The 25,520-nt window shown below is 42.7% G+C and overlaps 2 protein-coding genes across 11 annotated transcripts in view; one reads left to right on the forward strand and one right to left on the reverse strand.

Annotated features, from left to right (window-relative positions):
- The window catches only part of DNAI3 (dynein axonemal intermediate chain 3), a 70,802-nt gene extending 54,752 nt beyond the window's left edge, over positions 1–16,050 (reverse strand). The window contains exons 1-7 of one of the 8 annotated variants that reach the window (XM_006149445.1): positions 15,167–15,327; positions 13,694–13,844; positions 13,128–13,240; positions 12,003–12,118; positions 9,274–9,366; positions 8,837–8,875; positions 894–1,075 (exon numbers count right to left, since the gene is read on the reverse strand). In XM_006149445.1, the coding sequence (XP_006149507.1) occupies positions 894–1,075; positions 8,837–8,875; positions 9,274–9,352 (300 nt within the window). In that variant the 5' untranslated portion in view covers positions 9,353–9,366; positions 12,003–12,118; positions 13,128–13,240; positions 13,694–13,844; positions 15,167–15,327. Of the gene's footprint in view, positions 1–893; positions 1,076–8,836; positions 8,876–9,273; positions 9,367–9,474; positions 9,570–12,002; positions 12,119–13,127; positions 13,241–13,693; positions 13,845–15,166; positions 15,329–15,889 lie in introns of those variants that run through there. The other 7 variants (XM_006149444.1, XM_006149447.1, XM_006149450.3 and 4 more) reach the window with 7 other exon arrangements.
- MCOLN3 (mucolipin TRP cation channel 3) overlaps positions 1–25,520 on the forward strand; it is a 166,990-nt gene that overhangs the window by 87,416 nt on the left and 54,054 nt on the right. The window lies entirely within an intron of this gene.

The following is a 25,520-nucleotide window of genomic DNA, read 5'->3' on the forward strand; positions in this document are numbered from 1 at the left end:
AAAGGAAAAGAAAAGAAAGGAAAAGAAAAGAAAAACAAAACAACACAAGGGTCCAGCCTAGTGGTTAAGGAAGCTGGATACCACATGACTGACTGCAGTTTCAATCCCAGTCCCAGCAGCTTGAAAAATACACCAGGTATGTATGTGCACACAAAATCTTAGCAGGTTGGAGAAATGAAGGAGAGGGGATGGTGGCAGAACTATGCCCCTTGGAGGCTTCTTTCTCTGTCTCCCTCTTTCTCTGCCTCACTGTGGCAAGTACACATGCACTCTGCCAACTAAAAAAATCTCACAATAGGTCCAGTGAAATTTACCATGTAGTATTATACAGGAAAAGAGAAACATTATTTCATTCGATGTTCTCTGTAGTATATCAAGACCAAAATTATGAATTAAACAATCAAAATCGTATGAGAAAATAAGGGTAGACTCCTATTCTAGTTAAAATTAGGCAGGGAGGGGGCCAGATAGTAGTGCAGTGGTAAAACGTGATGCTTTGTGTAACAGACCCAACGGGAAGGTTCCAGATTTGCATCTTGAGTCCTCCCTGAGTTTGTCAGGCAATTGCGTGCCCATGATCTGAGGCCAGCGAGGCTGAGGGTGGATCGTGGTGTCACTCCCTGTTGGGAATGCTGGTTTTGTCTCTCTCTATCTCTCTCACTCATGGAAGAAATAAGTAAATAAACTTTGAAAAAGGGTGAGCTATTCTAGGAATGGAATAAGACAGTCAGTAACTGAGAGGACTTTGCTTTTCACAGAAGATAATCAAACAGAATCCTAATTAGGCATGGACAAGCCAGCATTTGCCTGAAGTAATGGGGAATGCCAGATGTGAACTTAGCAGTCTCCCCTCTTGAAGCAGGACTGAGGAATAGGAGGGATATTGTATTTACCTGGACAAGTTTTTTGACTGGATGGAAATCAGATACTGCAGCTCTATTATGCAAATCTTCTAAAATGTCTTGTTTTTTGATGAGCTTATGAGGTTGTTCATCTGTAACATCTTCATCTATTCGGCAATTAAATATTTCCTGGGTCTTGGTTGTTAATACTAAAGGATAAATTTCTGGGTGACCTAGGAAAAACAAAAGGGAATATTTTGGGACATTAAATATAACCACTTAAAATATTAGCAACTGGAAACATGAAGTTATTTCCTTTTAATTATTCTCTTGGATAAAAATTTAGGATTTTAAAATTACATATGAAGCAAATAGATCCATTATAAAGTGCTGAAAAAGATAGAGAAGAAAATAATGGTAGTCATAATATTCAAAAACTTCTATTAATATTTTGCTCAGTTTTCTTCTAGCCACTCCGTATATACCTTATATAAATTTCTAAATCTTTAATACCTACTATAATGTCCCAAGTATGTCACAATTTACTCTGACATTAAAACATCTTTCTAGGGGGACCAGCAGTTAACGTAATGGCTATGTCGCTGGACTCCCACGTAGTCAACCACGGTTCGCATCCCGGACCTGGTGGCTTAAAACTCACGCTGGGCGCGTGTGCATGCATGCCCAAGATCCTGAGAGGAGAATGGAAGAGAAGGGATTGCGGCATGGCCATCCCGTCCGCCTGGGAGGTGATTTCTCGCTTTCTGTCCCTCTGTCTCTGTCTGGCGAGCGCACGTGCTATATAGCAAAAACCTCTCAAAAAAAAAAAAATCTTTCTAGGGATCAGCAGTTAGCGTAATGGCTATGTCACTGAACTCCCATGTAGTTGACTGTGGTTCGAGTCCTGGACCTGGTGGCTTAAACTCACGCCGGGCACATGTGTGTGCGTACCCAAGCTCCCCAGAGGAGAATGGAGGAGAAGGGATTGCAGTGTGGCCATCCCCCCCGGGGGGTGATTTCTTGCTTTCTGTCTCTCTGTCTCTCTCTGTCTTTCTGGTGAGCGCACGCACCCTATAGCTAAAAACTTCTCCCCCCTAAAAAGAAAAAAAAAAATCTTTCTAAACATAATTTTAACTTAATTGAATTCTGTAGCATAGTTTTAAACTATTATCTTACTGGTAAGCACTCTAATTTTTTTTCTCATTTGTTTCCAATGATTCTAAGTAATTCTACAAACATATATCTATCCAGTTTATAAAATTTTAGTACATTTTAAATGATTTTTCTTGGGATAGGTTTTACAAGTGAAATTATTGATCTAAAGATATCTCCTTTTTAGGCTCTTTTAAACCTATATTGCTTTCCCCAAACTCCCCACCTCACCCCTCACTTGCTGCTTCCCCTCACTGGGTGACAGGCTTACTATTATTTCAGGGAGAAACAGGGACTGTGTAGCACAGAATTCACCTGGTCCTGCAGTCCTGGCCACCAGCTGATCAACACAGGTGCCAGCTTTTAACCCTGCCTCTGACCCAGAAGACATGCCAGCCCCTCTCCACAGTCTTCAGCCACTGTGGCTCCATCAACTCTCCTCTCCATTCAACTTTTCCTACTCCCGCGCAGTTCTCCTCAGCATCCTTATTTGCTCAGTGGTCTCTGTTTTAAAGACCTTTCCTTGACTGTCTTCTCTTTAGGGCTTCTCCTATTCACAAACGTTGTTGTTTGTTCCTTCACATTTTGGATTACTGACTTCTCAGTTAGGTTGTACTAACCCTTGGAAGCAGGAAGGAAGGTGGGTAGGGAATCCCCTTTCAACCCTGCTGGTTCACTAGTCCCAGACCTGCCATCAGAAAGGAGGAAGGAGGGGTTTGGGGTTCCATCCCCGTCTTCCCATGCCTTTCTCCCACCTTAGCCCTGTACGCCACAGCAGCACGCCCTGGAACACAGATGCTGGACAATAAGGTGGTAGCATTGTGCCTGCTGCCATCCCCTCGCAAGCCTTCTTCCTGTTTTCCTGTCCTTATCACTGTCATCTTCCACCTTGCAGTCTCAGCTCTGCCATCTGCCTTCAGAACTCCTTCCCCAACTTGGCATCCTCAGGGTCTCAGGTTCCACTCCTATTGCCTTTAGTCCTCACATGCCTGGATGCCCTGCCTCCTCCCTGCTACTACTCAATAGATGAGCCAGCCGAGGAGAACTATGTGTGGCCCCTCCAGCTGCAATTTTGAGTTTATTTTCCTATTCACATAATTAGGAGGTTTTAATGACTATGCATAACACTGGCTATATGTTATAAATATTATATTCCAAATTGCAATCGGTTGGGGTAACAAGAAACATTTGGAATTCAAGCTGTTCATAAACTAGGGACAAACTACCCTTTTTTTTTTTTTTGAGAGGTTTTCGCTATAGGGCGCATGCGCTCGCCAGACAGACAGAGAGAGACATAAGAGACAGAAAGCGAGAAATCACCCCCCAGGGGGGATGGTCACGCTGCAATCCCTTCTCCTCCATTCTCCTCTCTGGATCTTGGGCATGCACGCACATGCACCCAGCGTGAGTTTTAAGCCACCGGGTCCGGGATGCGAACCGCGGTCAACTACATGGGAGTCCAGCAACATAGCCATTATGCTAACTGCTGGTTCCCCAAACTACCCATTTTTATCTCCCTCAAAACACTAACCATCACACATGGCACATATGAGATGCTCAATATGCAGCTGTTAACTTGAATCAGTACAAGTAAGCCTGGAAAACAGTATGTACCTTTTTGTTTGTTGTCTATTTTTTTCTTTAGAGGTGTTTGCTTTAGGGCGCGTGTGCTCGCTGAGACAGAGAGACAGAAAGCGAGAAATCACCACCCCGGGGTGGGGGGGGGAGATGGCCACACCGCAATCCCTTCTCCTTCATTCTCCTCTCGGGATCTTGGGCACGCATTCACACGCGCTCAGTGTGAGTTTAAGCCACCAGGTCCAGGACTTGAACTGCAGTCGACTACATGGGAGTCCAGCAACATAGCCATTACGCTAACTGCTGGTTTCTGTTTGTTCTCTTTTACTCAGCATAATTATTTTGAGATTCACTCATGTTGTGCATGTAGCAATAGTTCACTCCTTTTTATTACTGACTAGTACTCATAAAGGAAAAATCTTAAGTTTTTGTTAAGATTTTCTTAAATTCTCAAGATTCTTTAATACTTATGGCTTTGAATGTTGTATCTAATTCAAGGTCACAAAGATTTTTCTCCTAGAAGCTTTCTAACATTTTGTTTTATATTTAGGGCTATGGCCCACTTTGAGTTATATGTTTTATGTGGCATGTGGTGTGAATTGAAAGTTCACTGTTTTTGTGTATGTTCAGTTGTTCCAGCATTATTTGATGAAAAGACTATCCTTTCTCCACTGAATTGCCTATATACCTTTGTTGAAAATCAGTGGTGTCCAGAAATTGACAAATTGACTGTCCTTCTGGCGAGCACATGTGCCCTAAAGCAGAAACCTCTCAAAAAATAAAAATAATAAAAATAAAAAAGAGAACAAACAAAAAGGTACAGACTGTTTTCAAGGACTGCTTGTATTGATTCAAGTCAACAGCTTGACCATATATATCTATTTTTCGTACTGTGTATTCTTTTTCATTCATCTATAAGGACAACCAAATATTTCTCTAACTTTATACTGTCTTTTTAAAAAATAGTAACAGCAGTTAACATGAACCTATGTAGTGACAGCTCTGTGTAAAAAAATGTACATGTACAATCTAATTTAAATTCTGTAACAATCTCATGAGGTAGGTATGCTATCTTGTTTTTCAAACGAGGAAGCAGAGGAAGAGAGGTGGTCAGTGATGACCATATATGCAGTAAGTGGTGGAATTATGATGCGAACTAGGGCTAACACCAAAGCCTGTGATAGTAACCATATTACCCACCGGTAAAAAGAATGAAGTCACCCCAAACGTGTCATATCCTGAGTCCTGAAGTCTGTGAATTCATCACCTTGCACAAAAGAGACTTAAAGATATGATTAAGGATTTTGCGATGGGGAGATTATTGGTCCCATGAGGTGGGCCCAGTGTAATCATAAGGGGCCTTATCCTTAGAAGAGGGAGGAGGAGGATCGAAGACTAGGAAGGAGACAAGAGAAGCAGATAGCAAAGGGAGAAAAACGTTAGAAGATGCTCCGCTGCTGAACATGGAGAAAATGGTTGGAGTCGATGAGTATGGGTGTCATTTAGACTGGAAAAGGCAAGAAAGTAGATTCTCCCCTTAGACCTCTGGAAGGAACCAGTCCTGCTAATACCTTCACCGAGTCCAGTGGAAGTTTTTTCTGGCTCCTGATTTCCATAACTCTTAGAAAATAAATGCGTGGATCTGACCAGGGGGCCATGGCTAAGCACATGGTTTGAGTCCTGGCTCTAATGTCTTGAGAAACATGCTGGGCATGTGTGTCTGCATGCCCCAAATCCCAACAGGAAGGAGAAATGAATGAGAAGGGGTTATGGCATCACCGTGTCCTGTTGGGGAGTGTTTTCTCCCTCTCTCTTTGTGTGTCTCTGTCTCTTTCTGGCAAGTAAATGCACCTTCTTGCAATATATAAATAAACAACTAAAATTTGTATTGCTTAAACCACTACATTTGTGGTAATTTGTCACAGCATCAGTAGGAAGTCACTGATGCTCTAACTTGTATTAAAATATGACATGATTTGGATAATTGTTTAACATTTGGGAGTCACCGCACTTTCATCTTTGAAATGGCATAATAATGCCTATTTCACAGAGCTAAGGAGAGAGATGAGTGTGCCTGGCACAAAGCTAGTGGGCCAAAAATGTTAGCTCTGTGTAAAACTTACATTTATTCTCTAGAAGCTTTAAGACATTGTCCTTTTAGGCCCTTATGAAGACAATTTTCCAGCCTGTCTATTGGTATCTTTGGTAGGAAAGAGAATTTCAGTTCTTTGGAACATGACAACCATGAGTCCTGAGTGACAGCTGGGGAACAGAAGGGACAGGAGGGACCTTGAGGCTCCCTTGAGGGGAGTCTGGGGGTGGAGGACAGAGGCTCTAGGACAAGGGGATGATTAATCAAAACCTACCCTCGAGTCTCATTTCAAAGTACCGAGGTTGGGTTTGTTTTTCTTAAACAAACTCACTTCTACTTTTCAGTCCATTTACTTTTTAAATTTATTTTTTACATTTAAAATTAATTTTAATTTAATTTTTTTTTAGAGAGACTTTTGCTATAGGGCATGTGTGCTTACTGGGGAGACAGAGACAGAAAGCGAGAAAGCACTCCTCATGGGGGATGGTCACGCTACAACTCCTTCTCCTCTATTCTCCTCTCGGGATTTTGGGCACACACGCACATGAGCCCATTATGAGTTTCAAACTGTTAGGTCTGAGCTCAAACTTCAGTCGACCATGTGGGAGTCCAGTAATGTAACTATTATGCCATCTGTTGGTCCCCAGTCCATTCACTTTTAATGAAAATATCTCCATCATTCTCCTTTCTCAGATTCATGGATTTCCTTACCAGTCAATTAATTTACTTGGGAAATATATACTGAGCTTCCACTATGAGAAAAGCATTGTATCCAATCTAAATGGGGAGACAAACATTAAGTAAATATGCACACTTGTAAATACATGAATACAAATCATGACAAGTGCTATTTAGGAGAAAATAGGGTGAAAGAAAGAACTAAGGAGGGCAGTAGTGGTGGTCTATTTAGACAGTAAGAACAGAGAAAGCCATTCATTCATTCATTCAGTAAATAGATCATCAGTATTTATTGAGCACTGACTATGTGTCTATATCTAAGCTAGACATTGGGGTACAGCAGTGAACAAGACAGTTTCTGCTCCCCTGGACCTGTGTGTGTGTGAGAAAGAGAGACTAAAAGAGTGAGCATGGATACGTGTATAATTAGACTATACATGTATAAACAAAAACAAATACAGCCAGTATTCATGAATTTCATATTTGCCAATCCACTTGAGTCTGAGAGTCTGTGGAATTCAAGGTCCGTCTGAAATGTAAAGGCCTGAGTAAACATGAGCCTGAGATTTTGGACATGTTCCACACCCATCGAGGTTATTGCCCAAAGAACATGTTTTACTCTATAGTGAACAAACTGTGATGCTACAAAAGATTACAGATTTTACAGTGTGACCCCCATCTTTTCTTCTTGTCAGTGTTCATGATGCTAAGAATTAGCTATGGCCAATCAGTTGCCAGCATTACTTTAAATGGACCAATGTCAACCCTTGACAAACAATTTGTAACCCCCTCCCCTCTCCTTGCCTTTCTCTTAGTTATAGAAAGCAACTTTCTTGGTCACTGTTTCGATGTGCACACCTGTGCATGGTGATACGTGCTGGGAAAGCAATTACACAGGACAGGAGGGGACAGTGAAGTCAAAAAAGGCTTCTTGAGGAAGTGAGATGGAGTCTTGCTAGATTTGGGTGGAGTAGGTGATAGCTGCATGAAGATCGGAGGGAGGATCTGTCTAGGCATCCAAAGACCCAGAGGCAGGAATGAATTTGGAAGGCCAGTGCTAAGCAAGGCTGTGAGCTACAGGTGGGTGGGGGAGGAGGAGGAGAAAAGGTCAGAGGGGAAGGCCAGGATCACTGTAAGGATTCTCAAGTGCAGAGAAAAGCGTGGAGAGTTTAATCAGGAAAGAGAGGCAGTCAGGCTGCTGTGTGTGAAATGGACTGAAGATGGCCGAGTGGAAGCGGTGCTCTCAGTGAGAAGGTTTAGGAACCAATTTAAATTTTGGATGTGGAGGTTTGCCTGGGGAAGGCAAAGGCTGCCTGGGGGGGGGGAATAATGTGATATGGATGGGATTGGGATATACAAAGGGATTTCAAAACATTGTCGAAAAATGGAATTAAAATACAAGTTTATTTTTGAACAAAAAAATTGAAATCCAGGGATAGTTTTTTTATAAGATGCATTTTGCATGAACTTTCTGAAGACCACTTATATTTTAAAGGTGGAACTGATGGGAGTTGGGATGGTTTGGATGAGGGTTAGGAGGTGTTAAGGAGTAGAAAATAATCAAGGAACATCCCAAGTTTCCAGGTGGTACAACAATTTATTCAGTAAATATTGACTGGGTAGCATACACTGTTCCAGGCACTGTGCTAGATGTTGACGACAGGGCCCCTTCCTGTTAGCCAGCGTCCTCTCACCTTCTCTCCATCGTCACACTCCTCACTTTCACTCCCTTTCCCCTCCTAGCCCAAGCCACCACCGTCGCTCTCCTGGATTGCTGCCTTACTTCCTCACAGCACCCTGCTCCCATCCTTGCGCCTCCAGTTCTCCGCACAAGCCAGGGAGACCCTTTAAAAATGTAAGTCAGATCGCATTACACCTCTGCTTCAATATTACCCATATTGCCCCACCCAAGCTTTACAGTGGCTTCCAAGGCTTTTAGATCTCCTCCCTCAAGGTCTCCATGTACTTTCCATTCCTAAAAGTGAAGTGGGTCATCTCAATCAACAATAGGAGAGAAGTTTCCTCTCCCCAAAAAGTGCTGCTGAGTAAACTGGAGTAAGATTAGCCTTTAGAAAAAAATAACATCAGTGTGCTTGATGTTGCTTAAAAATCAACCTCTTTCCTTGAAATAGTGAAATCTTACTGTGAAGTACAGGTAAATATTGCCTGTGAGCCACAGTTTAAAAAGTACTATTCTGATAAAAATAATAACTTCCAGATTTACCATACCTTAGGGTTATGAAAGGTCGTCCAATAATCATACAATGGATATTTAAGGAACTGCTTGGTTCAAGTCTATTTCTGTATGAAATTCTTTTTCCATTCTTTTAATCCTTTCTTAAAAGTTTTTCATTTTACATTCGCAGTGACATGATATAATTTTAGCCCTTGGACATTTTGATTGATCACCTCAGTTCACAGTACTCCTGCTTGCTTACTGCATAGTCAAATATTGCTAAACTGGGACATAAAGTCTAAGTCGTATTTCACATACCCATGCTCTCCATGTTCACTGGTTCCTCTTCTTCAGTAACTAGAATATAATAAAATTATGTCAAATTTATGTTCGTTTTTAATCAGATATATATATATCAGTTTGTTGTGATCTTTCACCAAACCTCAACATGTAAAACATCGGCACAAATATACAATGAAAAATTAAAACTATTTTACAAATAATTAATTAGAAAAAATATGAATAATTGTCTTTCTCAGTTTTATCTCTTAGTGATATATTTGCTACACGGCATTTAATTGATATTGTAATGAAATGAATCGAAAGTCAGAACTAAGCCCCGCATGTTTAATTCCAAATGTGTTTACTTTATGACAGCAAAAACATTTCATTTTTATTTGATTCATGATCACTTTGCTAATATAGGAACAAAAAAAGCCACAAAAATATCCCAGTAAAGAAAAATACAATCCTACCGGGTAATATTTGTTTTTGCCTTTTTTTGCCAGCTGATGCCTTCTTTTTGCCAGATGGGCTCTTTGGTTTCGGAGCCATGGTTCTGACTTAGGCTACAGAAAGAAAAGATATTAGCAAATCCTGCTTTTAAATCTCAGATAGTAAGCATTAGCATTTAATAAACACAGGAATATGTTTTCTACGTTTTACCCCACACTTACTGTCAGCAAGATGGTTGTTGGGAATTACTGACAAGATATCGCTGCTCCCAGGGAGCCATTCCGCTGAAGCACAGGTGGTGACTGGGCAAAACCTCAAGGGGTCAGCCACAGGCCCTGCCATGGAAGCATGACGGGGAAACTGGTTCCTCCGCCTCTCCCTGTAGTTCCCATCCCAGGTAGGTGCTCTGTGCTGCCTAGGGCTGGGCTCCCCAGCAGGTACCCTAGCAACAAAGACCAGCTTAGAGTCCGCTGGGAGAGACGGGCCCACAATATGCATATATTTTTAAATACATAATTTAAAAATTAACTTAATTCCAATCCACATTGGTGGAGTACGTACTACAGGCCAGGCACAATTCTCATATTTTTCATGTATTTTAAACCTAGCATGTGGACATAACCCCTAGGCTTTATTTACACTGTCAGACAATGCCTCTGGAAGTTTTTTTTATGAACTTGCTCATCAACTTCCACAGGAAATAACACTGGCCAAGGTTATCGTCATGACAGCAAGTCCTTGTCATCTCCTGAATGATTGTCTCTGTCCCATCTTGTTAAGTGGTTGAGTGTGATTTCAGAAGACTAAACAGCAGAGTTTAAAAACAAGCTCTACTTTTTATTTATTTATTTATTTTTGAGAGGTTTTTGCTATCGGGCACTTGCGCTTACCAGAAAGACAGAGAGAGACAGAGAGACAGAAAGCAAGAAATCACCCCCAGGGGGGATTGGCCATGCTGTAATCCCTTCTCCTCTTGGGCTCTTGGGCATGCACACACACGCACCTGGTGTGAGTTTAAGCCACCAGGTCTGGGACTCGAACCGTGGTTGACTACATGGGAGTCCAGCGACATAGCCATTACTCCAACTGCTGGTCCCAAAACAGGCTCTACTTTTTACCAGTGAGGACTCAAGGCAAATGACTTATCTTCTCTAAGTCTCATTTTTTTACTGAAGATAATGATAGAAACCTACCTCACTAAGTAGTTGTGAAGACTCAGTGAAAAAAGTTTTGTTATCATCAGCTGAGTCATCTCAGACTAGTTTGTTGATTTTAACAAATCAACACATATTGAATATTATTTTATAGGCTATGGTCAAAATAACATGAGTTTTATTTTATACCTACCCCCTTGATCAAATTTTGATCAAAGTGGGGAGGGAGGCATCTGTGTGTTTTTGTATGAACATTTTTCTCCTTCAGATTAAAAAAAATTTTTAATTTGCTATAGGGCATGTGCGCTCACCAGAGAGAGACAGAGACAAAGAGAGAGAGAAGAAAAAAAAATTAAAAATCACCCCATGGGAGGTGGATAGGCATAATACAATCCCTTCTCCATTCTCCTCTTGGAATTCTGGGCATGCATGGATATGTGCCCAGCATGGTTTTGAAGCTGCTGAGTCCAGGACTCAAATCATGCAGCAAACCATGTTGGATCCATCACCTTAAACTCCTTGTCACCTGCTGGCCCCCCAAATATTTTGTTTTTGTTGTTTACGTTTATTCAGTTATTACTTCCACAGATGAGAGAGAGACTGAGAGAGACAGAGAGACAATACGTCCAACAGGAATTTGACTTGGTGGATTTCTGCTACAGCCAGCCAGGACTCGAGGGGGCACACATGCCTGGTATACTCAGGGGGGCCCTCCCTTCAGTTCTTTGACATGTATTTCTTTTCATATTGGTGGAGTTCTTCCGATGTGCCAGGCTCAATTCTCATACTTCTCATGAATTTTAAATTTAATCTTGCCCACATTTTATTATTACTGTTGTCTTTATCTCTCTTTATCTTTATCTCCCTTTTATAATGAGAAAACAGAGGCACTGAGGGGTCAGGTGACTTGCCAGAGCACTGGTCAGGCTGTGAGCCTGAGCACCTGGCCCCAGTGGCCACACTTTTAACCTCTGCACTAGATTGTCCCTCAGCTTTCAACAATAACCATTTGCTGTTTTATTACAAATGGAACTATTTAAAATCATTCTCTTTACCTAGAAAGGTACAGTTTGATTATCTAATCAACATCTTATGATTCTGATGACTTAAGAATTTCTACTTTTTAAACATTCTGCAACGGGGCCAGCCAGGAGGTGTGGTGGTTAAGGCAGCTGGTTCCCACCTGGATGATTGTGCCATTCAAGTCCTGGACCCAACAGATTGAAAAACTAACCAGGGGTGTGCACATGTATGTCCCAAACTCCCAAAAGCGAATTTTGGAGAAAGGAATGCGACTTGATCATCCCTCATGGGGAGTGCTTTCTCAGTTTCCCTCTCTCAGGCTCTTTCTCTCTGGTGAGCACACTAGCCCTCTAGCAAATTCTTAAAAATAAATATTCTACAATGAATAGTTCTGAACTAGCTTTTTAGACCACCAAGGCTCTTCCATCCCACTTTCCAGTCTTAGAATAATTTCAAATCTTGGATCTAGTCCCTTTTTCAGAAGAGTCTCTATCAATGCATTCCTCTCCATATTCTATTTCAGTTGCATTTGACTTAAAATACTTAAAAAAAACTCTGAACACCAGACTCACCACACACACCACCTCTATTTACTTCACAGATATTTACTGAGCGACTAGGATGTGTCAGATGCTATCCTAGGTGTTAGAGATACAGCAGTGAACCTTGTCTTGATCAACTTTGCGTTCTAGGGGAAAACAGACAATGACAAACAAAAATAATCAGTTACCTCTTTTCGTTTTCCCTTCCCTTCCCTTCCTTCCTTCCTTCCTTCCTTCCTTCCTTCCTTCCTTCCTTCCTTTCTTTTTTATTTTATTTTATTTTTTTACAGACCAGACCAGCCCAGGCTGGTCTTGAACTCACAAGAGGCTGAGACTACAGGCATGTGCCATCATGCCCAGAAAATTAGTATTTTAAATGGTGATAACTGCTAAGGAGAAAAATTAAGTAGGAAGAGGAGAGGAAATGTAGGAGTAAGGAAGTTCCAATTTTATATTGGAAGGCCAGCGAAGGCCTCACTAAGTGGCACTGGAGCAAAGACCTAAGAAGGGAGAAAGCTAAAAATGCAGCTATCTGGAGGAGGAAGAATATTTCCAGATGAAGAGAATGGTATACATAAAGCCTCTGGGGCAGGAGTATATCAGACATGTTTAGGAAAACAGCCAGAAAGTCATGATGGCTAGAGCGGGGTGAGAGAGGGGGAGATTAGAGATGAAGTCGGTAAGAGCGGTATCAGCGACACACCACCACAGACACTGATTTCTTCTCATGTTCTGTGCTGTGGTTGGGGAAGACCTGCTGAAGTCTTCTTGTTCTGGAGCCCAGGCTGAAGGTGCACCCACTTCTTGACACAACACTTGCAAGGCCAAGGAAAAGGCAGGAGCGCCACTGGAACTGCACATGCCACCTGTGTCTTCTTGGCACTGGCACACTATCCCTTCTGCTCACATGTTCCCCAGGAAATCATGCAGCCAATCCTGATCATGGGGGAGGAATGCTCTGCCTCCTCAGCAATAGCTGGGAATGTATGATCCTCTTACAGGGAAGACAGGAATGGTTGGGAATAATATAGTTGGGAACAATTACATAACATTGCACAAGGGGGCTGGATCGTATTTAAGGACTTCAGTTTTCACACTGAAGAAGGTAGAGTTGTTAGATAGTTTTTAGCCAAGGGGGTACTCTACCTGACTCACATTTTAAGGATCATGATGGCTGCCGTGTGGAGAGAAGATGGCAGTGAAGGAAGGGCTGAATCAAGGAATCCAGTGAGGAGATTTTCCGTAGTCCACAGGAATGATGACGGCAGCTTAGATCACATGAGAGTGAGATGGACAAAGGACGGAATTCTTTTTTTCTTTTTTTTTAGAGGTTTTTGCTATAGGACATGTGTGCTCGCCAGACAGACAGAGAGAGACAGAGAGACAGAAGGCAAGAAATCACCCCCTGGGGGGATGGCCACACCGCAATCCCTTCTCCTCCATTCTCCTCTCAGGATCTTGGGCACACACGCACATGCGCCCGGCGTGAGTTTTAAGCCACCGGGTTCAGGACGCGAACCGCGGTCGACTACGTGGGAGTCCAGCGACATAGCCATTACGCTAACTGCTGGTCCCAACAGAGGATTGAATTCTGAGTATATGCTATAAGTAAAGTCAGATCTGCTGATGACTTGGATGTAGGGTCTGAGAGAAATGAAGGGATCAAGGATAACATCCATGACTTTAGCCTAAGGAATTGAAAGCATGGGGTTGCTACTTACAGAGGTGAGGTTCTTATGGGAGGAGCAGATCCGAAAGGGAAGATCAGGAGTTCAATCTGGGATCTGCAGATTGGGCTATTAATTCAGCAAAGATGGGATTGTGTTTTCTTTCCCATTTTAAAGATCATGAGGGTACTCATGTTCCCTGTAGCTGGAACAGTGAATATACCAAAGACAAAAAAAAAAAAAAAAAAAAAGTTGAAATGATCCAGTCCATGGTTCCCCCTTCCCTTCTGCAATTCATAGTTTATGAATCTCTAATCTGAACAAAGGGCTTTTGCTTAATGGGATAACCTGTATGCATCTCTAGAAACTTAGTAACTTCAGACAACACAACTGTATTATCTTACAGCTCTGTAGTTCAGAAGTCCGGCACAGTTCTCCCAGGGCTACAATGAAAGCATCGGAAGGGCTGCATGCCCTCCTTCCTGCGGGCTCTAAGGGAGAATCTGTTTTCTTGCCTTTCCATCTTCTAGAAGCCACCAGCATTTCTCAGCTTGTGGCCGCTTCTTCCGTCTCTGAAGGCAGCAAGGGCGGGTTCAGTCCTACTCACACAGCATACTCTGACCTCTTATTCCTCCCTCTTCCACTTTAAGGGCCCTCAGATGATGTTGGGCCCACCTTGAAAACCTAGGATAATCTCTCTATTTTAAAGTCAGTTGATCGGTACCTTCCATTCCACTAATTAATGAATACCTCAATTCTTCTTTGCGTGCATGGTTACATATTCACAGATTCAAGGGATTAGGTAGTGCTGCCTTAGACTTAAATGTGCACATAGATAGCTGTTTAACACAAAAACAGTCACAATAAACAAGTGTTTGGTTCTTTTGAAATGCTATTAAGTTGGATGCAATTTGGTTGAATTTTCGGGTTTCGGGGGGGAAAACAAAGCCAATTTTTCAGCAGTAACTTGGGCAACAAAATTGGAACACACACTAAATACGTCGTGCCTTATCAGAACAGCACGTTTACTACCTGCACAAATATTAATGTTTGTGTCTAAATGACTGACTAGCACCCCAGAGTCATAGAGACCAGGTTGTTCCACAGCTTTTAGAGGTCCTAAGCCTTTTAAATGAGAAAGCGTAGTATCTAAGCCACTAGGCATATAGAGAGAAAATGTCATTAGCCGACCAACCTGTGCTGTGGTGGTTAGAGCAGCTAGATCCCACATGCCCACCACGAGGTTTGAGTCCTGGACCCAGCAGCTTGCTGTGGTGCCCCAAAATCCGGAAAGGAGAAGAGAAGGGATGACAGTGTGATCATGCCCCAAGGGAGATGCTGCCTCCCTGTCCCTCTCCCTCGTGAGCTCACAGTCCCGTTGGCAATTTTTTTTTTTTTTTTTAAGTTTTAATTTTCGTGTCTTCACTGTGACTAGCACACAGCCGGCACAGTCAGGGCTCTAGACGCCCTTGGAATAGCGAGCAGAACTCGTTTTCCATGCCTCTTCCTATTCAGAGCTTCCCTTACCTGAACTGCTACACTGAGGGTAAGAAGCCTCTTTTCAGTATCCTGGAGAAAAAGTTCCGAGAGCTGAAAGTGTGAGTTCGACTCTTCTCTCAGCAAAACTAAACTCAAGAGCACAAACTTCAGCGCCTCGGCCGGCGGTTGCTATGACGCATCCGTTGCTAAGAGGAAAGAGGCGACGCCTCCGCTGAGATTGACAAAGAATCACCACCAATACAGTGTCCGCTCCGTAACAGTCTTTTTCAAAGCAGGCTTGTGATTGGTTATCCTTATGAGCAGTCACCCAACGATGGGCGACATCTGTGGTTTTCGCCTGCGGAGAGTTTTGCAATTTAAGCAGTGGCCGGGTTCTGACCCTGGGTCTGACGGGCTCGTTCCATGCCCCTCGCGCATCTCAATCTTATCGGAAGGAGAACCCTTCTGAGATGTGGTCTGTAGGAGCCGGGAGTGAAGGATGTTAGGGACTCCGGAAGACCTTAGGGCGGTTGCCTTGTCTACCCCGGCGGCGAGCTGGGGCGGCCTGGGAACCTGCTCTAGGTTCCGGGGCGCAGCGGAAAGCCGGGCTGCCTGGGTGTCGCGGGCATCCTAGAATTTCTAATTAAGTTTTAATTTTCGTAGTCTTCACTGTGACTAGCACACAGCCGGCACAGTCAGGGCTCTAGACGCCCTTGGAATAGCGAGCAGAACTCGTTTTCCATGCCTCTTCCTATTCAGAGCTTCCCTTACCTGAACTGCTACACTGAGGGTAAGAAGCCTCTTTTCAGTATCCTGGAGAAAAAGTTCCGAGAGCTGAAAGTGTGAGTTCGACTCTTCTCTCAGCAAAACTAAACTCAAGAGCACAAACTTCAGCGCCTCGGCCGGCGGTTGCTATGACGCATCCGTTGCTAAGAGGAAAGAGGCGACGCCTCCGCTGAGATTGACAAAGAATCACCACCAATACAGTGTCCGCTCCGTAACAGTCTTTTTCAAAGCAGGCTTGTGATTGGTTATCCTTATGAGCAGTCACCCAACGATGGGCGACATCTGTGGTTTTCGCCTGCGGAGAGTTTTGCAATTTAAGCAGTGGCCGGGTTCTGACCCTGGGTCTGACGGGCTCGTTCCATGCCCCTCGCGCATCTCAATCTTATCGGAAGGAGAACCCTTCTGAGATGTGGTCTGTAGGAGCCGGGAGTGAAGGATGTTAGGGACTCCGGAAGACCTTAGGGCGGTTGCCTTGTCTACCCCGGCGGCGAGCTGGGGCGGCCTGGGAACCTGCTCTAGGTTCCGGGGCGCAGCGGAAAGCCGGGCTGCCTGGGTGTCGCGGGCATCCTAGAATTTCTAACGTATTACACTTTCCTCTTGCCAGAACATCTTCATTCTAGAGTTTGACTCAAGTTGGAAGTGTAACTGTTGCAGGGAAAAATTGAACCCCTGAGAGACTAAATCTAGGGTTCATTTTATCTGTGTCTATGGGTCCAATGGGATTACAGAGTGAAGCTTATCTTTCTAAACGCTATTTCCCAACTTTCCTTTAAAGATAATTATAACTCCCTAACTTGTCAACTGGCAAAATTTCATAAGATAGTGCAACTCACGTAAGTGGTCTAAGCTTATTTTTACACTCAACTTAAATGATTCAATTGAGAAGAGGCTTATAGATTTATAACATAGGAGACTTAACGATTCTAGAAGAAAAGATTTTACGCATTATGTAGAAAGATCATGTTCATTCTTTTGCAGTTTTTTGAGAGATTGTTCCTATAGGGCGTGTGTGCTAGCAGGAGGAATGGAGAGACAGCAAGAAATCATTCCCCTGGGGTATGGCCACACCAAAATTTCTTCTCTTCCATTCCCCTCTGGGGATCTTGGGCACACACATATGCACCCAGTGTGAGTTTTAAGTAGCCAAGTCTGGACTCGAACCGCAGACTACATGGGAGTCCAGAGAAATAACTATTATGCCATCCATTGATGCAATTCTTTCACATTTCCTATGTTGTGTCTGTAAATGTAAACAGGTTTTACTATAGAAATAATGACATGAAAACAACTAGGGGAAGGTCTTTCCTAAACAACTGTGAAAAACTTTTCCCCAGCTCTTCCGCTCCCTAGTACAGGGAGACTAGTATTCCACTGGGCTCAAACCTAAGCCTTCTTTTCTCACTGTTTTCACTCTCCTCGTGGCATCAAAACTTTTTTCTCTAGCTTCAGTCACCACTTCTAAACACATCTATGACTTTGGTTTCTTTTTCTTAAAAAAAATTTTTAATTTTATTTATTACTTAAAAAATTTCTACAGGGAACAGGCATTCACCAAAGAGAGAGAGAAAGAGAGAAAGTGGGAAAGCAAGTCACCAGGTCCAGGACTCAAACCATGGTCCATCGTGTGGGAGGGCAGCACTTTAACCACCACACCAGCTGCTGGCCCCCATGATCTCCATTTCTATGTTCTCAGTCTAAAACATCTTTTAAATTCCAAAGTTGAATGTTCATTTCCTGTTAGATACTTCCAACTCCCTGTCTAGCTCAACTCATGATGTTAAGTAGTTGCTCAATAAAGATATTGAATGAATGAATTACTGTACCACAGGCATCAGAGCTTAGCAGAAGCAGCCTCATTATATTTCAGGTGTATTTCAGAAATCTCTCAGAAACCTTTTCCTCCTTTAATTCCTACCGTAGGTAATATGATTGCTGTCAATCAGTTTGCAAAATTAGAAATTTGAGAATCAGGCCAGCCCCATGGCCTCATGGTCAAAGGAGATGGATCTCACATGACTGATTGTAGTTCAAATCCCATTCCTAATGGTTTGGATAATGTGCCAGGCTTGTGCGCAAGCCCCCAAATTCGGACATGATGGAGATATGAAAGAAAAGGAATCGTGGCATGGCCATACCCCACTAGGGGATACGTTCTACCTCTCCTCTCTTCCTCTCTCTTTCTCTGACAAGCATACACACGCTGGCAAAAAAATAAAAATTAAAAAAAAAAGGAATCTGAGAGTCATCTTTGACCCTTACCTATTGCCCACAGTCAACCTATCACTAAGTCCTTTCACTTATTTCTCCCTAAATTTTTCTCAAATAATCCATCTCCTCTTAGCCATCCTCTGCCTCTGCCTTATTTCAGATATTCCCTATCTCCCACCTCAATGGTAGCAAGTCCCTTGACTTGGTTTATCTCCTTCCCTCTAATTCATTTGCCAAGTTGCTATAGGTGTTCAAGTCAGAGAGTCAGTCCTGACATCATCCTGCTTACATATCCTGTTTGGCATATGAAACTCTGTATAATGGGGATCTGAAAAATACCTGAAAGATGTCTAGAAGGTTTCTAACCTTACTTCCTGCCTCTCCTCCCAGCCCAACCCTGCTGTTACTCCAGTGCTTCTCAACTAAAGGCCCATAAGAACTGGAATATGAAACTACAGGGCTCAGGGCTTTGTAGGAGGCCTTTGGTGGAGGGGTTATAGCTTAAAACAGACTTCTATAAGAGATGTATTTTTTTCATATTAAAAAATTCATGAATTTTTTCACTCAGCTCTACAATGTATGAAAGGGCTTAGATACTTTTATGGAAAATAGAATTAAAACACAAGTTTGTTTTGTTGTAAAAATTTTGAAATCCATCAAGTTTTTTTTTAATAATTCTTTTTAGAGAGAGAAAGATTTTTTTGCTATAGAGCATGTGTGCTTGCCAGAGAGACAGAGACAGAGAGACAGAAAGTGAGAAATCACCGTCCCAGGGAACCAGCAGTTAGCGTAATGGCTATGTCGCTGGACTCCCACGTAGTCGACCGCAGTTCGCGTCCTGGACCCGGTGGCTTAGAACTCACGCCGGGCGCGTGTGCGTGCGTGCCCAAGATCCCGAGAGGAGAATGGAGGAGAAGGGATTACAGCGTGACCATCCCCCCTGGGGGGTGATTTCTCGCTTTCTATCTCTCTGTCTCTCTCTGTCTGTCTGGCGAGCACACACACCCTATAGCAAAAACCTCTCCAAAAAAAAAAAAGAAAGAAAGAAATCACCGTCCCAGGGAGGATGGCCATCCTGAAATCCCTTCTTCTCCATTCTCCTCTTGGGATTTTGGGAACACATGCACATGCACTCAGCATCAGTTTTAAGCCACCGGGTCCAGGACTTGAACCGTGGTGGACTATGTGGGAGTCCAGTGACATAACCACTATGCCATCTGCTGGTCCCTCTTTTTAAATAAATTTTTGACAGAGGGCACGTTCACTTCCTGAGAGAGACAGAGAGAGAGAGGGAAAGTGCGAAATCATCCCCCACATGGAGGATGGTTACTCCTCAATCGCTGCTTCTCCATTTCTCCCTCCTTTAGAGAATTTGGGCACACAGACACATGCGCCTGGTGTGTTTTTCAAGCTGCTGGTCTGGGACAGCTATGTGAGATCCAGCCACTTCAACCACCATAGGCTGGCCCAATTTTGTTTTCCTTAGTAATACAGATTTTCCACAAAAGTCGCCTCATCAGATTTTTGAAGTCGCCTCATATTTGTGTTTGTTTGAATTTTTAAAAATGCCTAAACTCACTATTTATTAAAATTGACATAAAGTTTAATGAACACAAAGGAAGCCCTGGCAACTCTGGTGTGTTCATCCCTAGGTTTTTTCACAGCCTCTGCCCTACTGCTGCACAAGTCCTGAGTTTGTGTGTCTCAGGTTCCCAGAGCTCTGGTCACGTAGGGCTCCGACTGCTCCCCAGATGTGCCAGGCCTATTCACAAATGTGCATCTGCTCATTCTGCGCCTCCATTCACCTCTAGTCATTCTGTAATGTCTTTCTTCATCTTCGTTACTTAGTAACCGCCTTCTTATTTTTCAAGACCCAACTCAAATGTCACCTTCTCTGGAAAGCCATAAAAGCACCCATGGAATGAGTCACTCTTCCTTGTGTTTTTCCATTATAGCAAGCATCGCGTTGTGTCAGAAGGGCTTGTTGACATGGAAGTCTCCTCTAGACTTTAAGACCAGGCGTGGAGGGCCTTTAACTCTCCAATGTCTAACATAGCACCTGACATGGGTATTTAATAATATATGTGTTGAATTATTTAATGGTTCTACTATTTCTGAGACCATTTCTAGAAGAAGCTCTCTAACAAAAGCTTATTTGTATTCTCCCAATAACTTCTTTTTCTTAAAAATGAATTCATAATCCTTTGCAGTCAGATTTAAGGAAGTAAAGATTATAACCTTGTGATCTGAGTGAGACACCAAGCCCTCTGACATCTCTTCTTTAGAGATGACCCAAGGGGATGTCCATATGGAGGAATGAGTCATAAGTCACAATACCCAGAAAGTTAGAAATTAAATAGCAAACGTTTAGTAATTTCTTCATGTTAAAAATTCATGATTGACGATCCTTCTGTACTTTCATGGGAGTGGTCAGAAATGAAATACCACCCTGGTGGCTACTGAGCACTTTGTGCTCTTCCAGGAAATACTGAATTAAATTTGCCTGAAATTAAGATATTTTTTTAAAAAATTTAAATTAATTTCATTTAATTAGAAAAAAAGGGTTTTGCCATAGGATACATGTACTCACTGGAGAGATAGAGAGAGAGAGAGAGGGAAAGTAAGAAATCACCACCCCCAGGGATATAGTCACGCCACAGTTTGTTCTCCTAGGATTTTAGACACACACACACACACACACGTCCAGCATGATTTTCAAGTCGCCAAGTCTGGGACTCCAGTCGCAGTCAACCATGTGGGAATTGAACACCTTAATGACGATGTCACCTGCTGGCTCCCCAAAATTAATTTTAGTTTTATTAGTTGAGTAAAAATGTAGAAAGTTAAGAAGTAATAACTGGGAATCATCTGTGATTCTTTAAAGATATCTTGATAAATTTCAAATTGGGTTTATAAGAGGATAATATGACAAGTTAGATAAAGGGTAGATTTTTACTACTTATTAGTAAAAGGAGTGTCTCTCCCACTCCTTTTTTGAATATATGAGAGGACTTCAAAAAGTTCATGAAAAATGCATATTATGAAAAAGCTATGGGGACCAGCAGTTAGCGTAATGGCTATGCCACTGGAATCCCATGTAGTTGACTGTGGTTCACATCCTGGACCTGGTGGCTTAAAACTCACGCTGGGTGTGTGTGCATGCGTGCCCAAGATCCCGAGAGGAGAATGGAGGAGAAGGGATTGCAGCGTGGCCATCCTTCCTGGGGGGGGTGTGATTTCTCACTTTCTGTCTCTCTGTCTCTCTCTCTCTGGCGAGTGCATGCTCCCTATAGCAAAAAACCTCTCCAAAAAAAGGCTATGCATAGATTTGAAAATGTTTTGCACCAAAATACATATGTATTTTAATATTTTAATTCCATCTCCCACTTCGAAGTCTGTGTGTGTGTGTGTGTGTCTATGCATATGTATATAATTTATTTAAAATTTTTTTTTCTGTGTATATATTTAAAAAGAATTGGCTTGGAAACTAGGGATAGAGGACTTCTGAAGGGGGTCTTCTTGTATGTCTGCATCTGTAAGTCTGAGAGGGACAAGCAGGAGGGAGAGAAGCGTCCTTGCCTGAGCCCGGGACTTCTGAGATGACCACATTTCCCAAGTGCTTGGTGGAAGGGTCACAGCCTATTGTTTGAGGATCCCAGGACAGAGGAGTACTCAGCTTCAGAAATGAAAAATCAGACCAAAAATCCTGACCCAGGAGCAAAGCTTCAGCTGTTGTAGGAAAGGTCTAAATGTGACAGTTCTAGAAAAATGAGAAATTGAAATATGGGTAGCACTGAAGTGAGGAGAAAGGCCTTCTTGCTACTTTGCACAACTGGAGTCTACCTACCACGCACACGGGAGAACACAGGCCCCACCGGGCTCAGACATGCTGGCCCTTCCCATGACAGAGGCAGGGCCCTACACTTGAGCTGTATGCCGTAGAACTGCGGATGTCTCTAGAGGCACAAATGCAGGAGCCAAGGAGGAGAAAGCAGGGCCATGTGATAGCATGGTGGACTTATTTGTGAGTATTGGTGACATTACTCCCTATTCCCATAAACGGTTGGTGGCGGGAGGAGCCCGGGGATGTGCCTCCAGTATCTGCAGGCACCAGCAGCCAAGGAGTACCACTTCTGCAGGTAGGATGATGTATTTCAGGACACATTAACATTTTTATTTAATAATATTGTATTTAAAGTAATAAAGCTGTATTGAAGCCTAAACTTGCTGGATAAATGGCATCAGACGAGCTGTTAAACTGTAAATCTCTGTTTTACAACCATAAAATTTGAGACGATGATGCTTTCCTCAGAGCCAAGCCAGGTGAGCTCCACCACAGTGCTGCCAATAAGGTGCCCCCTCTGAAAGATACGACACGTCACTGTAGCAAATTGCAAATAGGCTGTCAGTTGGCTAGGGTTTCCACAGGGGACTCTGCATACTGGGAGAGAGAGAAATGGATTCTTCTCTCAACCAAGTAGGCAGCTTCAGATTTTAAATGAAATCTATGCTGAATTTTTTTTTCTCTGCCCTACTGCTGCACAAGTCCTGAGTTTGTGTGTCTCAGGTTCCCAGAGCTCTGGTCACGTAGGGCTCCGACTGCTCCCCAGATGTGCCAGGCCTATTCACAAATGTGCATCTGCTCATTCTGCGCCTCCATTCACCTCTAGTCATTCTGTAATGTCTTTCTTCATCTTCGTTACTTAGTAACCGCCTTCTTATTTTTCAAGACCCAACTCAAATGTCACCTTCTCTGGAAAGCCATAAAAGCACCCATGGAATGAGTCACTCTTCCTTGTGTTTTTCCATTATAGCAAGCATCGCGTTGTGTCAGAAGGGCTTGTTGACATGGAAGTCTCCTCTAGACTTTAAGACCAGGCGTGGAGGGCCTTTAACTCTCCAATGTCTAACATAGCACCTGACATGGGTATTTAATAATATATGTGTTGAATTATTTAATGGTTCTACTATTTCTGAGACCATTTCTAGAAGAAGCTCTCTAACAAAAGCTTATTTGTATTCTCCCAATAACTTCTTTTTCTTAAAAATGAATTCATAATCCTTTGCAGTCAGATTTAAGGAAGTAAAGATTATAACCTTGTGATCTGAGTGAGACACCAAGCCCTCTGACATCTCTTCTTTAGAGATGACCCAAGGGGATGTCCATATGGAGGAATGAGTCATAAGTCACAATACCCAGAAAGTTAGAAATTAAATAGCAAACGTTTAGTAATTTCTTCATGTTAAAAATTCATGATTGACGATCCTTCTGTACTTTCATGGGAGTGGTCAGAAATGAAATACCACCCTGGTGGCTACTGAGCACTTTGTGCTCTTCCAGGAAATACTGAATTAAATTTGCCTGAAATTAAGATATTTTTTTAAAAAATTTAAATTAATTTCATTTAATTAGAAAAAAAGGGTTTTGCCATAGGATACATGTACTCACTGGAGAGATAGAGAGAGAGAGAGAGGGAAAGTAAGAAATCACCACCCCCAGGGATATAGTCACGCCACAGTTTGTTCTCCTAGGATTTTAGACACACACACACACACACACGTCCAGCATGATTTTCAAGTCGCCAAGTCTGGGACTCCAGTCGCAGTCAACCATGTGGGAATTGAACACCTTAATGACGATGTCACCTGCTGGCTCCCCAAAATTAATTTTAGTTTTATTAGTTGAGTAAAAATGTAGAAAGTTAAGAAGTAATAACTGGGAATCATCTGTGATTCTTTAAAGATATCTTGATAAATTTCAAATTGGGTTTATAAGAGGATAATATGACAAGTTAGATAAAGGGGAGATTTTTACTACTTATTAGTAAAAGGAGTGTCTCTCCCACTCCTTTTTTGAATATATGAGAGGACTTCAAAAAGTTCATGAAAAATGCATATTATGAAAAAGCTATGGGGACCAGCAGTTAGCGTAATGGCTATGCCACTGGAATCCCATGTAGTTGACTGTGGTTCACATCCTGGACCTGGTGGCTTAAAACTCACGCTGGGTGTGTGTGCATGCGTGCCCAAGATCCCGAGAGGAGAATGGAGGAGAAGGGATTGCAGCGTGGCCATCCTTCCTGGGGGGGGGATTTCTTGCTTTCTTTCTCTCTGTCTTTCTGGTGAGTGCACGTGCCCTATACCAAAAACCTCTCCAAAAATAGATTTGAAAATGTTTTGCACCAAAATACATATGTATTTTAATATTTTAACCATCTCCCACTCCGAAGTCTGTGTGTGTGTGTGTGTGTGTCTATGCATATGTATATAATTTATTTAAAATTTTTTTTTCTGTGTATATATTTAAAAAGAATTGGCTTGGAAACTAGGGATAGAGGACTTCTGAAGGGGGTCTTCTTGTATGTCTGCATCTGTAAGTCTGAGAGGGACAAGCAGGAGGGAGAGAAGCGTCCTTGCCTGAGCCCGGGACTTCTGAGATGACCACATTTCCCAAGTGCTTGGTGGAAGGGTCACAGCCTATTGTTTGAGGATCCCAGGACAGAGGAGTACTCAGCTTCAGAAATGAAAAATCAGACCAAAAATCCTGACCCAGGAGCAAAGCTTCAGCTGTTGTAGGAAAGGTCTAAATGTGACAGTTCTAGAAAAATGAGAAATTGAAATATGGGTAGCACTGAAGTGAGGAGAAAGGCCTTCTTGCTACTTTGCACAACTGGAGTCTACCTACCACGCACACGGGAGAACACAGGCCCCACCGGGCTCAGACATGCTGGCCCTTCCCATGACAGAGGCAGGGCCCTACACTTGAGCTGTATGCCGTAGAACTGCGGATGTCTCTAGAGGCACAAATGCAGGAGCCAAGGAGGAGAAAGCAGGGCCATGTGATAGCATGGTGGACTTATTTGTGAGTATTGGTGACATTACTCCCTATTCCCATAAACGGTTGGTGGCGGGAGGAGCCCGGGGATGTGCCTCCAGTATCTGCAGGCACCAGCAGCCAAGGAGTACCACTTCTGCAGGTAGGATGATGTATTTCAGGACACATTAACATTTTTATTTAATAATATTGTATTTAAAGTAATAAAGCTGTATTGAAGCCTAAACTTGCTGGATAAATGGCATCAGACGAGCTGTTAAACTGTAAATCTCTGTTTTACAACCATAAAATTTGAGACGATGATGCTTTCCTCAGAGCCAAGCCAGGTGAGCTCCACCACAGTGCTGCCAATAAGGTGCCCCCTCTGAAAGATACGACACGTCACTGTAGCAAATTGCAAATAGGCTGTCAGTTGGCTAGGGTTTCCACAGGGGACTCTGCATACTGGGAGAGAGAGAAATGGATTCTTCTCTCAACCAAGTAGGCAGCTTCAGATTTTAAATGAAATCTATGCTGAATTTTTTTTTCTTTTTTTTTTTTTTGCCAAATGAGGGTACCATGAGGTTCAACCAG

This window comes from Tupaia chinensis, unplaced genomic scaffold (genome assembly GCF_000334495.1).
Source record: "Tupaia chinensis unplaced genomic scaffold, TupChi_1.0 Scaffold000263_1, whole genome shotgun sequence".
Taxonomy (NCBI): domain Eukaryota; kingdom Metazoa; phylum Chordata; class Mammalia; order Scandentia; family Tupaiidae; genus Tupaia; species Tupaia belangeri.